Source organism: Pseudophryne corroboree, chromosome 11 (genome assembly GCF_028390025.1).
Source record: "Pseudophryne corroboree isolate aPseCor3 chromosome 11, aPseCor3.hap2, whole genome shotgun sequence".
NCBI classification, from domain to species: domain Eukaryota; kingdom Metazoa; phylum Chordata; class Amphibia; order Anura; family Myobatrachidae; genus Pseudophryne; species Pseudophryne corroboree.
In genome coordinates this window covers 360,249,155-360,265,027 of record NC_086454.1, presented here as the reverse complement: position 1 = coordinate 360,265,027, position 15,873 = coordinate 360,249,155, and the positions used below count along the sequence as shown (strand labels likewise).

At 46.1% G+C, this 15,873-nt stretch overlaps 1 protein-coding gene across 2 annotated transcripts in view; it reads right to left on the bottom strand.

The window, feature by feature from the left end:
• Nucleotides 1-10,287, bottom strand: part of VSTM2B (V-set and transmembrane domain containing 2B) — a 106,664-nt gene extending 96,377 nt beyond the window's left edge. Inside the window, exons 1-4 of one of the 2 annotated variants that reach the window (XM_063946030.1) lie at nt 10,085-10,287; nt 8,225-8,769; nt 7,127-7,311; nt 3,336-3,368 (exon numbers count right to left, since the gene is read on the bottom strand). In XM_063946030.1, the coding sequence (XP_063802100.1) occupies nt 3,336-3,368; nt 7,127-7,311; nt 8,225-8,306 (300 nt within the window). In that variant the 5' untranslated portion in view covers nt 8,307-8,769; nt 10,085-10,287. Of the gene's footprint in view, nt 1-3,335; nt 3,369-7,126; nt 7,312-8,224; nt 9,417-10,084 lie in introns of those variants that run through there. The other variant, XM_063946029.1, reaches the window with a different exon arrangement.
• Between the last annotated feature and the right edge of the window lie 5,586 nt (nt 10,288-15,873).

The following is a 15,873-nucleotide window of genomic DNA, read 5'->3' as shown; positions in this document are numbered from 1 at the left end:
GCATGTTGCCGTTCCAGTCACCCTGCAAGCCACATGCAGGAGCCAGGGGGGAGGGGTGGGGCCCTCCAGGCCCTGTACCCTGGGTGGTAGCACCGCTTGCCCACTTCTAGTTAATGGCCTTTATAAATCAAATGTCCACTCCTATTCGTGGGCCTGTATAAAACCAGATGGCTCAATACCACACGTGTTGTATTCACTCCGCTGTGACAAAACAAATTACAACTAGCGCACAAATTGATCATTTCTTTTGGTCTTCTCTGTATTGTGTCCCTGTAAAGATTTTTGTATTTATTCAGGAAACATGTTGCATAAAATATGTTGTTTTTTTTTTACAAAACAACACACGTGGCCCTGGATTACACAGGACTCCATTTTGTTAAAGTGTGAGAGGAAGCAGCCATTAAGTGAGACATATTCTAATGTAACCTGCCCATTTCAGTCGACGGAGGCATCTAATTAATGGCCGACATTATGAGTTGTCCGCAGTGGGGCTCAGGCAAAATTTGAGGCAAATGCATCTTTTTCAACTGAGCATGCGCAACAAACATTCTTGTCTTTTTTAGCCACGCAGGTAGAGACGCATTTCGCCCTTAGCCTACTCGTGACAAAGGGGCCAGAACGGTGATGGGGAGGAGGCAAGTAGGTGCGGCATTATTACAGGGCGTGGTGGCTGGTACATATGCACCTGTTTGGAGATAGATCACGTGCAGATGCTGAACCCCTGATGTAGACTACAATGATAATGATTAGTGGACAATTCTGATTGGCTGAATGCATCTGAATCCCTCCCACTTATGGTAATATTATGGTAATGCTGGCGCCGTTATCTGTTTGCACAGATACAGTGATGTTAGCGATCGGTTCACAGTAATTAAGCATTTTTCCAAGTTATCCTATAAAGGGGCAAGGCAACTGGTATGTGTATTAATGTCTGCTTAAAAATAAACCTTAACTACTGTATCTGTGTCTTCGACTTTCACTTTCCATGCGCTCCTGTGAAGCCCCGCCTCCTGCCGCAACCCTGGCGCATTTGCTCCCCGCTGCCTACAGAAGCAAAGGAGGCGCATGTGACTGGCTTGCCCAATCGGCCGCATCGCATGTCAGCCACCAGTTCGGCCAGCCTGGTAAAACGCGCCTTTTCTCAAACGCAAATTCTGTCCTACTCACCCTGAGCCCCCGGCAGGTGCAAATAACACCTGCATTTTATTCTTAACATGACCTGTTCCTTCAATGCCCTTCCGCATAAATACAAGGCATATTAATAATGTATACCTGGCAGGGAGGAGCGCTATGGTGATTGTATGAATGGGAAGCTTTTTGCTGGGGGCCTTAGTAAATGTAATTATTGTTGAAAGAGGCATTATATCTTAATGTCCTCAACTGGAAAACACGCTCTGAGGTCACCTCTCTCCCAGGTTCCCTCATATTCTGCTACATATTTAATGAACGACACTAATAAGTGCTCGTTCTGTGATCTCGCTTTACATTTATATGTAGAATGTCTTTGTACCCGAGTGACAGCGGAAAATCTGCTTTAGGGGGAGATGTGTCAAGCCTTGGAGAGAAGATGGAGAAGCTGCTCAAATCAATAAAAATGTATTAATCATGAAGCAGTGAAAAGTGTGGAGAAGTGAGCCAGTGGAGAAGTTGCCCATGGCAACCAATCAGTGTTGAGGTAACATTTATAAAATGCATTCTATAAAATTATACGTAGCAGCTGATTGGTTGCCACGGGCAATTTCTCCACTGGCTCACTTCTGCACACTTTTATCACTGCTTCATGAATAGACCCTACAGTCTTTCAAATGGCAGATACAATCTGATTGGTCGCTTTGGGCAACTTCCTCACTTTGGGGTCTATTTATGAAGCAGTGAAAAGTGTGGAGAAGTGAGCCAGTGGAGAAGTTGCCCACGGCGACCAATCAGCATTGATGTAACATTTATAATTTACATATTATAAAATTATACAGAGGAGGTGATTGGTTGCCATGGGCAACTTCTCCACCATCTCACTTCTCCACACTTTTCACTGCTTCATGAATAGACCCCTTAATCGCTTTCCAAGACTTGATGCATCTCCCCTTTAGTCCTATGCAAGTGGCCCTGACAAGGATTAGGCAGTAGGGGCAGTTTCCTCGGGCACCTGGAGTCTGGGTGGCCACACGGTCAGCCTCATGTGTCTCCTAAAGCAAGACAACTGCCAGCAGTTAAAATGGCGGCCGCACTGCTTCGCTGCACCGTCACGTGATGTATTAAGTGACGCCGCGCTGTAGCTTTGCCGTCCCTAAACTCCATCTGTGATATTGGTTCATTGATTTCTCTCAGATAAATAAGGAACCTGACACTGTGTATTCCGGATGACAATGGAAGCGGCTTGATCTAGTTTTTAATCTAAGTCATGTTCTAAGTGTTTCCCGCTGCTACCTGTGGCCCGCTTGTGGATTAAGCTGCCCAGGCATAAAGGACTTGTCAATGTCCTTTATTACAGTCCTACAGCTAGATGGATTTCCTGCTCAAATATCCCTAACTCAAGCTCAACTCATTTACCATCGATCCGCAAGTCAAAGGACAAAGCATTAAAAAGATCACTGGCGTTCTAGGCGGCTGCGCCAAATCCCCTCATAACGCTCGTACAATGCTCTGACTAATATGAACTTATCTCCCTTTCTTTCTATTCCTCGCCTCATCTTATTTTCCGTCCGCCGTCAGAAGAATTCCAGCGAGCTGAGAGATCTCTCATTTCACACATGAGGGAAATCTCCTGAGAGATTTATGGTCAAATCTGGTGTTTTATCGCCTCTTCGTCCATTGCTGCGAGCACATCGACTGCATATTACACAGAGATCGCCTCGAAAAACGCCCCCCGGCTCTGCAGCGCAATCCCAGCAACAAGTCCCTGCCAGCCTGTTTAAATCTAGAAAGAAATACAATTGGCTTGGAATTTTTAGGTGACATTAGCGAGAGGCGAGGGCGATATTGGAGGACTCGTCTAGAGCACCCTTAAAATATCCGGTCTTCCGCTGCTCTTAGAGGCTGTTATTTTCTGCCAAACGCCACATTTATTACAGGGATAAAATGACTTTGAGCAGCCCAAGGCGGCATTTAAACCCTTCTGCATTGAATTCTGTCTCCCTGTGAACAAACTGGAGCTTCCGTCTCTTTGCAGCCAAGCATTGTTCTAAATAAAGTGCCCCAGGTGCCCAAGAGGTCAAAGGTCTCTTTAACCCACTGAGTGACCTGTCTTTTGCAGTGATGCAATGATTGCATAAAATGGTAAAGCGAGCCCATTGCGATCCCCGCTAAATGCAAACATAGCGCAGAAATATTCCACTTACACTGATTTTGGTCCCATCTTTATTCACGATGACCTGCAAAGCAACAGAAAATGAATGAGGCCATTGGTAAATACTGCGTTCATTATGCATTTGTTGTTGTACGGTTCTTCTATTGGGAATCATTATGCATGAAGCCCCTGTAGGATGGCTGGGAATGCTGTATATGTATATAGGGGCTGACTTATCATAATAATACTGAGCACCATAATGTGAGAGCGCAGCCCCCCCCCCTCCAGGGCGCATGTCTGCTGGGACGCTGTTTACACATACAAGTCGCAGGAATAAGTAGCGGGACACAGATGCATTTCGGAGTAGCACTTCCACATAGTAAACAAGCAGTCGTCGTATCAGCCTGTGGTCTAAAGCGTAACTATTAAGCACAAACAGTCGCTAGAGAATACAGTCACTTCTCTATGTGTGTTATAGCATCTCTACCCTCACATCACTAATAGTAGCAGCCAGCACCGGGGGAGAGAACAAAGACTGAGATCACAAAATACTGTGTACCAAAATTACTGTACTCCAATACTGTGTACCAAAAATACTGTACTCCAATACTGTGTACCAAAAATACTGTACTCCAATACTGTGTACCAAAAATACTGTACTCCAATACTGTGCACCAAAAATACTGTGCACCAATACTGTGTACCAAAAATACTGTACTCCAATACTGTGCACCAAAAATACTGTATTCCAATACTGTGTACCAAAAATACTGTGTACCAAAAATACTGTACTCCAATACTGTGCACCAAAAATACTGTACTCCAATACTGTGTACCAAAAATACTGTGCTCCAATACTGTGTACCAAAAATACTGTACTCCAATACTGTGTACCAAAAATACTGTACTCCAATACTGTGCACCAAAAATACTGTACTCCAATACTGTGTACCAAAAATACTGTGCTCCAATACTGTGTACCAAAAATACTGTACTCCAATACTGTGTACCAAATATACTGTACTCCAATACTGTTTACCAAAAATACTGTACTCCAATACTGTGTACCAAAAATACTGTATTCCAATACTGTGTACCAAAAATACTGTACTCCAATACTGTGTACCAAAAATACCAAAATACTGAGTACCAAAAATACTGTACTCCAATACTGTGTACCAACAATACTGTACTCCAAAACTGTGTGCCAAAAATAGTGTACTCCAATACTGTGTACTGTGCCCCAAAAATACTGTATTCCAATACTGTGTACCAAAAATACTGTACTCCAATACTGTGTACCAAAAATACTGTACTCCAATACTGTTTACCAAAAATACTGTACTCCAATACTGTGTACCAAAAATACTGTATTCCAATACTGTGTACCAAAAATACTGTACTCCAATACTGTGTACCAAAAATACCAAAATACTGAGTACCAAAAATACTGTACTCCAATACTGTGTACCAACAATACTGTACTCCAAAACTGTGTGCCAAAAATAGTGTACTCCAATACTGTGTACCAAAAATACCAAAATACTGTGTACTAAAAATACTGTACTCCAATACTGTGTACCAAAAATACTGTACTCCAATACTGTGCACCAAAAATACTGTGCTCCAATACTGTGTACCAAAAATACCAAAATACTGTGTACCAAAAATACTGTGTACCAAAAATACCAAAATACTGTGTACTAAAAATACTGTACTCCAATACTCTTTACCAAAAATACTGTACTCCAATACTGTGCACCAAAAATACTGTGCTCCAATACTGTGTACCAAAAATACCAAAATACTGTGTACCAAAAATACTGTACCCCAATACTGTGTACCAAAAATACCAAAATACTGGGTACCAAAAATACTGTACTCCAATACTGTTTACCAAAAATACTGTACTCTAATACTGTGTACCAAAAATACCAAAATACTGTGTACCAAAAATACTGTACTCCAATACTGTTTACCTAAAATACTGTACTCTAATACTGTGTACCAAAAATACCTAAATACTGTGTACCAAAAATACTGTACTCCAATAATGTGTACCAGAAATACCAAAATACTGTGTACCAAAAATACTGTACTCTAATACTGTGTACCAGAGGTTGTGTGAGACAGCTTATTGCTATAATTCATGTATATAGAGCCTATATAACATAGAGAATATATAACATAGTCCGTCGTGCTGTACAAACAGAGGTCTGTGTGGTATGTGATATACCTACACACTCAGTGCTGAAAGAGACATGCTCACAGGAGCTTACAATCTAAAGGAAATGAAAGAGAAAGACGAAGAGAGGGAGGAAAAGATGGAGAGAGAGAGAAAGAGAGAGAAAAAAGAGAGAGAGAGAGAGAGAGAGAGAGAGAGAGAGAAAACATTGGGATCGGGGAATGAGGAAGAGAGAGAAAGAAAAGGAGGTCGAGGGGAGAGCACATAGATTTGGGTGGGAATTTAGGTAAACGTGGGGAGAGAGAGAGGGCGAGGGGTGTGTGTGCATGAAATAGGGAGACAGACTGAACAGTAAATACTCAGGGAGTAGTAACCATATAAGATCTGATTTTGTATGATGGGCAGAGATATTGTGTCTGAGAGAGACTGTTCTGGATGATTGGGGGAAGAGACAAAGGAAATACAGGTAATAAACACAGAGAGATGGAGGGAACGAGATAGAAACCTGGCAATAGGTGGGCGGAAGAATATATGGAGAGATAAAAGTATGAGAGAAAGAGACAGAAATAAGAGAGACACAGAAAAAAAAAGAGAGAGAGAGGGAGAAAGAGAGAGAGAGAGAGAGAGAGACAGGAGAGAGAGAGGGAGAAAGAGAGAGGGAGAGGGGTGGGAGAGATCGTCTGTCAGAAAGCTAAGGGTTGGGGAGAGAAGATTCGTAATTAGGTGACAGAAATGAATATAAACGTACATTAGAAGAGGGATCTGTAGGGAACATATTCCATAGTTAATAATTCTCTAATTTCTCAGGCAGTCACTTTGGATGGTGCACATATATATATATATATATATATATATATATGTGTGTGTGTATATATATATATATATATATATGTGTGTGTGTGTGTATCTATATCTATCTCTATATATATCTCTATATATATGTATATATATATATATAGCTTGCACCATCTAGACTTTGATTACCACAGACATAAATATTTGTATATAATTGTGCGTGCGTGTGTAGAGGTATATAGGTATATAGATTTATAATCTGCAGTAGCTTGCATGGTGAATTAACTGCGGACGGATGAGCCTCCTGCGAGAGCGTGGGCCAAATCATATAAACTTGAATTATTGCAGTAGCAGAATACTGTCCCTGTATTAAAAAGGGGTCAATTGACTTCTGTCTCCAAAATAGCAAACAGTGCTGCGATGGGTTTTGCCAGCTGAGGAGGGAGAACCGTCCAGCCCACGGCGCTGCCTCTCCTAGCATACATTTACCTCAATAATGCTGCCTGTCAATATCTATTTACCTCTATGTAAATAACTAATTACAGGACTGGGAGGCTGCCCGGGGGCTCGGCTGCAATGGGCTCATATTTAGAACTGGATTGTGATGGGAAGAGGGGGAACCTCAGCCTCCTTCCATTTTGGGGTTCAGCGTCGGTGTGATGCCACCTTACCCCTACATGGTAGCCTTTGGGCTAGCTCCCTGGGGCTGATGACTCACTGCCCAATCTGAGTCCCGTTCCCATTGGCTGTGGATGGCGGTGACCATGAGTGGTCCCAGCGATGTAGGGGAGATGTCTATCAGGTGTCTGTGCTCTTACTGTACATAGGGTAGGGATGAGTAGAGAGGCAGAGTGGTCATTTACCTTGTTCCTGCTCCCGGGGGCACTGAGAGCTAATTCCAGTGCTGTTTCTCTGGTTGCCTCTTTAAGGTACCACCACTGGATTTCCAAAGAGAAAGATGTAGATCCGCTGGCACGGAAAGCACAAGGCATCTCTATGTCATCTCCCTCCCTTATTGTCACATCTTTGGGAACTTCAGTGAATTTGGCTGAGAGCAGAAGATAGAATTACAGGGGGTTGGTTAACAGCAGAGATTAATAGACAAGATCAGGCCGCTATAATCTCATCCAGCTCTACAGCAGTTTGTTAAAGTAGACTCCAGTGCATATATATAATATATATATATATAATTATAAATTTATTTATCTATCTATCTATCTATCTATCTATCTATCTATCTATCTATCTATCTATCTATCTATCTATCTATCTATCTATCCATCGACAGTATATGAAGCAATGGAATATTTGCAGCACCCCTGCCCATTGCTCCGTGGAAGACAATCTCTGCTTATGGCAAATGATGATGACAGCCCCCCCCCCCCCCCCCCCCTGCCCCCGTCCTCCTCTCCACCACCTTTCTGCAGACCTGTCCCCTCTACATAACAGTGCAGACAAAAACACTTACCCACTGCACCAGGTCTCCCAAATACACCCCCGGAACCGTGCAATGCACCCATTATGTGTGACATTGTTACATGCCACTTGTATTATGTCTTCTCTCCAATAAATATAGTGCACGCATACCCCCCCCCCCCCCCCAACATTATGTCTCACCTGTACTATGACCCACTGACTACCTACTCTCAGCACCCCCCTCCACTCCACTCTCACGTACATATTTCTGGCTGGTTTTCTTCCAGGCTCTCCGTGCAGATGTTATATTGTTGTCTGCATTGCTCAAAACTCTCATTTGAAATTTAAATCCCTGTTTCCTAATGCAACTCGAATTTAATTCTGCACCTGTGTAGCTGAGTGCCCCCCCCTCCTCCCTGCCACCAACACGGCATGGTGACTGTTGGCATCGGGTGCAAGGGAGAGGCTGGACACGGGCTTGCGGGCAGCAGGTAGCGGCTGACCTAGGTGCCGGGGAGGTGGGAATAATGATGTGGAGCACTCACCGTGTACACTGAAGAGTAGGGGGGAATTCAACATCAGGTAACAGATAGCGCTGAACAGACCTTGCTTTTCCATCTCATACATGTCAGTTTTAGGGGGCGAAGAGCAAGGAGTCAGTACCACACTTGGGTTTCCAAGAGAGAACTAAGAGATTTCCAATCCCATGGCAGACGCCGATGAATTGCAGGAGGTATAGGAGGTAAGTTATCGCTGGTATGTCCTCCAAAATGCAAGCCCACAGCAGTGTGCTCCTCGTTATAACATCCACATTGAGACCGGAGGGGTCTCCTCTAGGACCAGCTGTGATCCGGGCGCAGGATCCATGCAAGACCCATCCCCAGTATCAAATCTGGAGCCCTAACGAGGAGGCAGCAGAGGAACCTTCATTTCACCCCAGACCACCGGATCAAGGAATTGCTTGTTGCTGCCTGACCTGAGGTCTGTCTCCTTGTGACGTCTGGAGGTATAACCAGGAGCTGCTGGGGCTCATCCAGATCCCCCGTCTATCTCTTCTCCTGCCTGGATCCTCTCTCTGTGCAGGGTGGACCTGCAAGCAAACCAAAGGGGGGATGTTTGTTGGTGGCGATTTCTCAATTTCCAAAATCCACAACAGTGACCAGCCCCACAACGCCGAGTTCCTGCATCCCTAGATCCAGCTGGGAGATTTGGCGTAGCCAGGAATTGCCCTTCCCCCCACCTTCCAAGAAAACCCCCCAAAATATATATCTACAAAGGTTATTTGGCTTCTTTAGTATCATCAAATAGAGAAGGAGTTTAAACCAGCATCTACTTAGCCCAAAAAATGTTCATCAGTGCTCCACTTCAGGGAGAGGAGAAGGAGGAGGGACGTGAGGGGGCACGTCTGTTTAACCCCCACCGAGCTGGCTTTGGTGGAGCCTCCTTGGCATACATTATTCAGCAGTGCCTGGTGCCTCCTCTGTCCCCCTCCAGGACTCTACACCACTGTCCTCTCCCTTCTCTTTGCTTATGGGGACTGTTGTGTTTGCAGGTTGCAGGCTCACTACAGGGGGTGATAAATCACTTGTCGCAACAATAGGGGGATTTAAATGCCTTATTGGGACTATAAGAACCCAGATAATGGCTTTGTTATTTGGCGGCGGAGGGGGGACAGGGGTGCACAGTGAAAATCCCAAGCCCAAGTCATCCCACCAACCAAAGCCGATTGCGCCTCGCACAAAGGTGACCACACTTTAAAGGAATAATGTGTAATTAAAATATATATATATATATATGACAGCCCCTGTTTAACCCTTTCGCTGCCCATTAGCGATGCACCCAATACTTCTCAGTCAATGCTGCTTTTCCTAGGACATGATAAAAGTCTGGAGCCACAGCATCACATTTACATTACAGATGAAGTAATGGCATTGCAGAGCTGAGATCCCCCCTCTACCACCGCCGCCCCCTCCCCTACACTAGTAAAAACCTCTTATTTTTGGGAGAGAAAGAAATCAGTGTATTGGAGAAAAGGGGGGGTGGGGAGGGTTACCAGAACGCATCGCCCTGGACAAATACCGCCGGGACCCCGTCTCCTGGCATTGCAGAATAAGCAACAGCCGCTCTCCTGCTCTGTATTCCAGCCCAATACATATATATATATACCCATAGAAACTTCTGCCCTATTTATTCTGAGCTGCACCACCCAGTACGACTAATACAGAGAACGTTTTTATGTCCTTGCATCAGAGCAGGAATAATAAAATATACAATAGACCTATTTCTATACGGTGACAATTAGGGGCTTGGATATATCCAGCTCTAGAGATGGTCTATGTTGCATCCTCTAGGATTATTGGGGAGCTGGAACCCTAGTGCAGCAGTAGACGGAATGCATTGCTCACCTCTCAGTCCTGCCATGCAGTCTGAAGATGAAGCTGTGTAGCACTGGCGTCTGAATCAGAGAAATTCCATGAGCTGCAGGGGACAACGGGAGCTGGCCACTGCATCCTCTCAGGTGCCATCAGCTGGCAGACCTGGATGTGCGGCTGCTATATCTCAGCAATCAGCTTTCTCCCAGTCCCTGATTCAGTCCTTTTCTGCAAAGTTAGCAGCTGGTGGTGTAGCCGGTGCCCTCCCTCCCCTGCCTATGCAGTCAGATGGAACAGCCTTGCTGTAGCCACCAGTGTGGGGATCAGATTGACCTATTCATATGTGCATTGTACATCACTCCCTTTGCAAGCGGTGGAAGGCTCACGTTTACTGGCATGTAGGGCACAGGCGTGTGCCGGACACTTACATGGGGTTCCCCCACCCCAGGATTTGCTTAGACTCCCCCTTGGACACAAATGCACCGCAGAGCCGGCAGGGATGGATCTCAGACTCCCAAATGGCTCCTAGAGAGGACTGGGGGAAAAAAAAATACATTCAGTGCCTCGCTCACAGGGAGGGGGCTGCCTCCAAATTTCCACCCTGACCCCCATCTGAATGACAGCATCATCAAAAGGGTCTCACAGGGGGAAGTGAAGGGGGAGGCGTGAGTGGGGGATGAAAGAGGAGATAGGGAGAAAGTCTCTAGGACAGATGTGGATGTTTGACACTGTGGCGGTGGCGGAACTACAAGTGGCAGCATGCTGGGACTTGTAGTTCCTCAGCAGTCGGAGGACTACAGGATGCCTGAGCTTGATGCAGAGCAGTAGGGGCAGGATAGCTTCCCTTTGGACCGTTGCATTTAGAAAAGGAGTAATTGAGCCTCTGGAGAGAGTCCAGGACTAATAAATGTTTATTTAGCCAGGGATTGTAGCACATCTGCCCATGGTTCCAGCCAGGGAATCTCCACACTCTCAGTTCTAGTAATGTGCAGCCATTGGACCGGTGTGTCCTGAGACTATAGAGGAGATGTCTCACACAGACAAGAGGAGAATGATCAGGGGCCGTGAATGGGGGAATCTATTCAATTTACTCACCTTGTGGCCACCAGAAAATACCACATGAGCCATCTTCCTGGAGATATTGGGGGTCATTCCGAGTTGATCCCTCGCTAGCAACTTTTTGCAGCGCAGCGATCAGATAGTCGCCGCCTATGGGGGAGTGTATTTTCGCTTTGCAAGTGTGCGAACGCTGTTGCAGCTGACGGCACAAAAAAGTTTGTTGCCGTTTCTGAGTAGCTCTGGACTTACTCAGCCGCTGCGATCACTTCAGTCTTTTTGGTCCCGGAATTGATGTCAGAGACCCGCCCTGCAAACGCTTGGACACGCCTGCGTTTTTGCAAACACTCCCAGAAAACGGACAGTTGACACCCACAAACGCCCTCTTTCTGTCAATCACCTTGCGATCGGTTGTGCGAATGGAATCTTCGTTAAATCCATCGCCCAACAATGATCCTCTTTGTACCCATACGACGCGCCTGCGCATTGCGCTGCATACGCATGTGCAGTTTTGCCGAGCTTTAACCTGATCGCAGCGCTGCAAAAAGTTGCTAGCAAGCGATCAACTCAGAATGACCCCCATTGTCATGCACAGTACACTCTGGCACAGCGCAGTTTGTGCCCAGGGTGGGGGGCTCCACAGGGGGTAACTACACATGGAATCCCCTCCTCTGATAAAACGCCTGGGCATGGTGACACAATTTGTATTGTCACAGCTCTGACCCCTAATGTCGCAAATCGCCGCATTACACAGTGGGGGGTGGAGCAACAATGATGCAATTCGCACAACATCACATCATCAACCGCTCATCAAGGTTTTCTTTAGTCATTGCGGGCCGGTAATCAGGGGTCTCCCGGACATCCTGGGAGAAGTTTTTACTATAATAAATTTCCTTTGAAAAATGAACAATAATATAAATATACAGTATGTCTGGGAGTCAGATTGAAGCAGCGGGATGTTTCGGGTTTACCCCTAATTGGGAGACATGTATCATATGAAGATTCTGGGGGGTTGTTCAGGTTTGTTAGCAAACCAAAAAAGCACACTAATGGGCAAAACCATGGGGGTCATTCCGAGTTGATCGCACATAGCAACTTTTTGCAGCCCGCACAATCAACCTGACGCCGCCTATGGGGGAGTGTATTTAGCATAGTAGGGCTGCGATCGCTTGTGCATCCCCGCTATGCTAAAAAAGTTTCACACAAAACAAGACCAGGGCTGCAGTTACTCACCCGGTGCGACGGATCCAGCGATGAAGGTCCCGGTCCTGACGTCAAACATCCGCCCTCCAAACGCCTCGACACGCCTGTCTTGGACTCACCACACCTGGAAAACGGTGAGTATCCGCCCCGAAACGCCTCCCGCCTGTCCGTCTTCTTGCGATCGCCGATGCGATCACATTTCTCGCTGGCGGCGTTGTTGCCCAGCGACGATGCGCGTGCGCATTGGGTCCGCCGCGCATGCGCATTTCTGACCCTTTCGCACCGCAGTGAAGAACAGCTGCGTGCAAACGGGTCGGAATGACCCCCCATGTGCACTGAGGATGGACAGATGTAACATGTGCAGAGAGAGTTAGATTTGGGTGGGTTATATTGTTTCTGTGCAGGGTAAATACTGGCTGCTTTATTTTTACACTGCAATTTAGATTTCAGTTTGAACACACCCTACCCAAATCTAACTCTCTCTGCACATGTTACATCTGCCCCACCTGCACTGCACATGTTACATCTGCCCCACCTGCACTGCACATGTTACATCTGCCGCCCCTGCAGTGCACATGGTTTTGCCCAGTTGTGTGCTTTTTTGTGCCTTGCCCTATAGCAATACTTATTCCAGCCACTATAGAGATCTGTACAGAGAGCCTCCGCTACACTGTCATTGGGGCCCCACGATGCATGAACAGCTCTGTGACGTCACCTGGTTACCGGACATTCCCCCATTGGTGACATCAGATGCGCTCTCACACCTGGTATACTGAGCACATCCGCAGTGGCAAAGTGTGGAGTGGGGATGGTGCGTCAAAGACCAAACAGCCCAGAGGGGTACATCATTAATTGGGGCCCATATAATTTGCCATTTTATGGCCGTATCATATCTATCAGCAGTCCAGATTTTTGGAAGAAAAAGTGGGGATTTCTGACCAGAAAACAAGTGCGGCCTTGTGGAAAATGCCCATTATGTGGGACCCAGTTGGCTCCATCATTGTGAGGTGTCCTCTATTTGTATTTGTTTCCTATAGAACGGGCGATATACTGTTCTTGGAGATAACTCTCATTATGGCCTATTGTGGTACCTCTGTGTAATCACTCTGTAGTAATGATACATATTGGTGAAAGCACCGGCCGGTCTCCCAGCTGCAGCGATGCCTCGGATGCCTCACATAAAGGGATTTATCATTCAGGACCAGCCTGCTTCCTCCCCGCTGCATCAATGTGCATGAGACCCGTCCTGGCTGAATTTATATGACGCTAATAAAATATATAATGCTGTGGAGAGAGAGAACAGCTTTGTTTAATTATATATGTGCCCCCTCTTACAAGGGAGAAGAACGAAGTCACATCCTAATAATCAGGAGGCAGGAGGACGGATGGAGATGCATAGTTGCTTAGGGACACATCTACTAAGACGGCGCTTCCAATAGCGTCAGGTGCGGGGCATTGGAGTACTACAAGGCCCATAATGCTATGGTAAAAAAAATGAAAAACATTTCAAGAGGCAAATTGTCCAATCTTGGGAATTGTAAATACTTTTGAGGTCCTAATGGAGAGGAAGGGATGAAACGGCTACAGACAGACTGGCTTCCATAAACTCCGGGCACCCTACTGTTAAAGTGGCCGGTCCATTCCATGTCGTTCACTAATTAAAGGATTTGCAACTCAATCTGAACCAGTTAACTTATGACTGAAAGGACTAGGGCCTGTGGGGAGTCTTCATCCGGGCACCCTCCTTAGCGGATTAGTGTGTGTGCACTAGTAGTCTTGGGGCGCTGTGCCAGAGTCTACTGCGCATGCACAGGTCTCCAGGGAAATGGCACGGCAGCCATTTTCCCAGTGATTTCCCTACTGCGCATGCACAGGTCTCCAGGGAAATCGCACGGCAGCCATTTTCCCAGTGATTTCCCTACTGCGCATGCACAGTTCTCCAGGGAAATGGCACGGCAGCCATTTTCCCAGTGATTTCCCTACTGCGCATGCACAGGTCTCCAGGGAAATCGCACGGCAGCCATTTTACCAGTGATTTCCCTACTGCGCATGCACAGGTCTCCAGGGAAATGGCACGGCAGCCATTCTCCCACTGAATTCCCTACTACGCATGCACAATCTCAATGGAAATGGTACGGCGGCCATTTTCCCATTGACTTCCCTACTGTGCATGTGCAAAATGCTGGGAAAATGGTAGTGATGAGCGGGTTCGGTTTCCGAGAAACCGAACCCCCCCGAACTTCACCCTTTTTAGACGGGTCTGAGCCATACTCGGATTCTCCCGTATGGCTCGGTTAACCCGAGCGCGCCCGAACGTCATCATCCCGCTGTCGGATTCTCGCAAGATTCGGATTCTATATAAGCAGCTGCGCGTCGCCGCCATTTTCACACGTGCATTGAGATTGATAGGGAGAGGACGTGGCTGGCGTCCTCTCCGTTTATATAGTTATATACTACACAGTTGATCTGATTGCTTAGCTTATTGTGGGGAGGATTGGGGAGCAGCTGTTAGGAGGAGTACAGTGCAGAGTTTTGCTAATAGTGACCACCAGTTTTTTATCCGTTCTCTGCCTGAAAAAAACGCTCCATACCATATCTGTGCTCAGTGTGCTGCATGATATATATCTGTGCTGAGTGCTCACACTGCCTAATTGTGGGGACTGGGGAGCAGCTATAGCAGGAGTACAGTGCACAGTTTTGCTGACAGTGACCACCAGTATACGTTTGTCTGCCTGAAAAACACTCCTGTAGTGTCTTTTTTTTTTATACTATAAACGCAGTCTGCTGACAGTGTCCACCAGGTCCATTATACTGTATATAGCAGTACGGTAGGCCACTGCTGTACCTACCTCTGTGTCGTCACTCGTCGTCCATAAGTATACTATCCATCCATCTACATTGTATACCTGTGGTGTCTTTTTTTCTTTATACTATAAACGCAGTCTGCTGACAGTGTCCACCAGGTCCATTATACTGTATATAGCAGTACGGTAGGCCACTGCTGTACCTACCTCTGTGTCTTCAATCACTCGTCGTCATACATAAAGTATACTATCCATCCATCTACATTGTATACCTGTGGTGTCTTTTTTTCTTTATACTATAAACGCAGTCTGCTGACAGTGTCCACCAGGTCCATTATACTGTATATAGCAGTACGGTAGGCCACTGCTGTACCTACCTCTGTGTCGTCACTCGTCGTCCATAAGTATACTATCCATCCATCTACATTGTATACCTGTGGTGTCTTTTTTTTATACTATAAACGCAGTCTGCTGACAGTGTCCACCAGGTCCATTATACTGTATATAGCAGTACGGTAGGCCACTGCTGTACCTACCTCTGTGTCGTCACTCGTCGTCCATAAGTATACTATCCATCCATCTACATTGTATACCTGTGGTGTCTTTTTTTTTTATACTATAAACGCAGTCTGCTGACAGTGTCCACCAGGTCCATTATACTGTATATAGCAGTACGGTAGGCCACTGCTGTACCTACCTCTGTGTCGTCACTCGTCGTCCATAAGTATACTATCCATCCATCTACATTGTATACCTGTG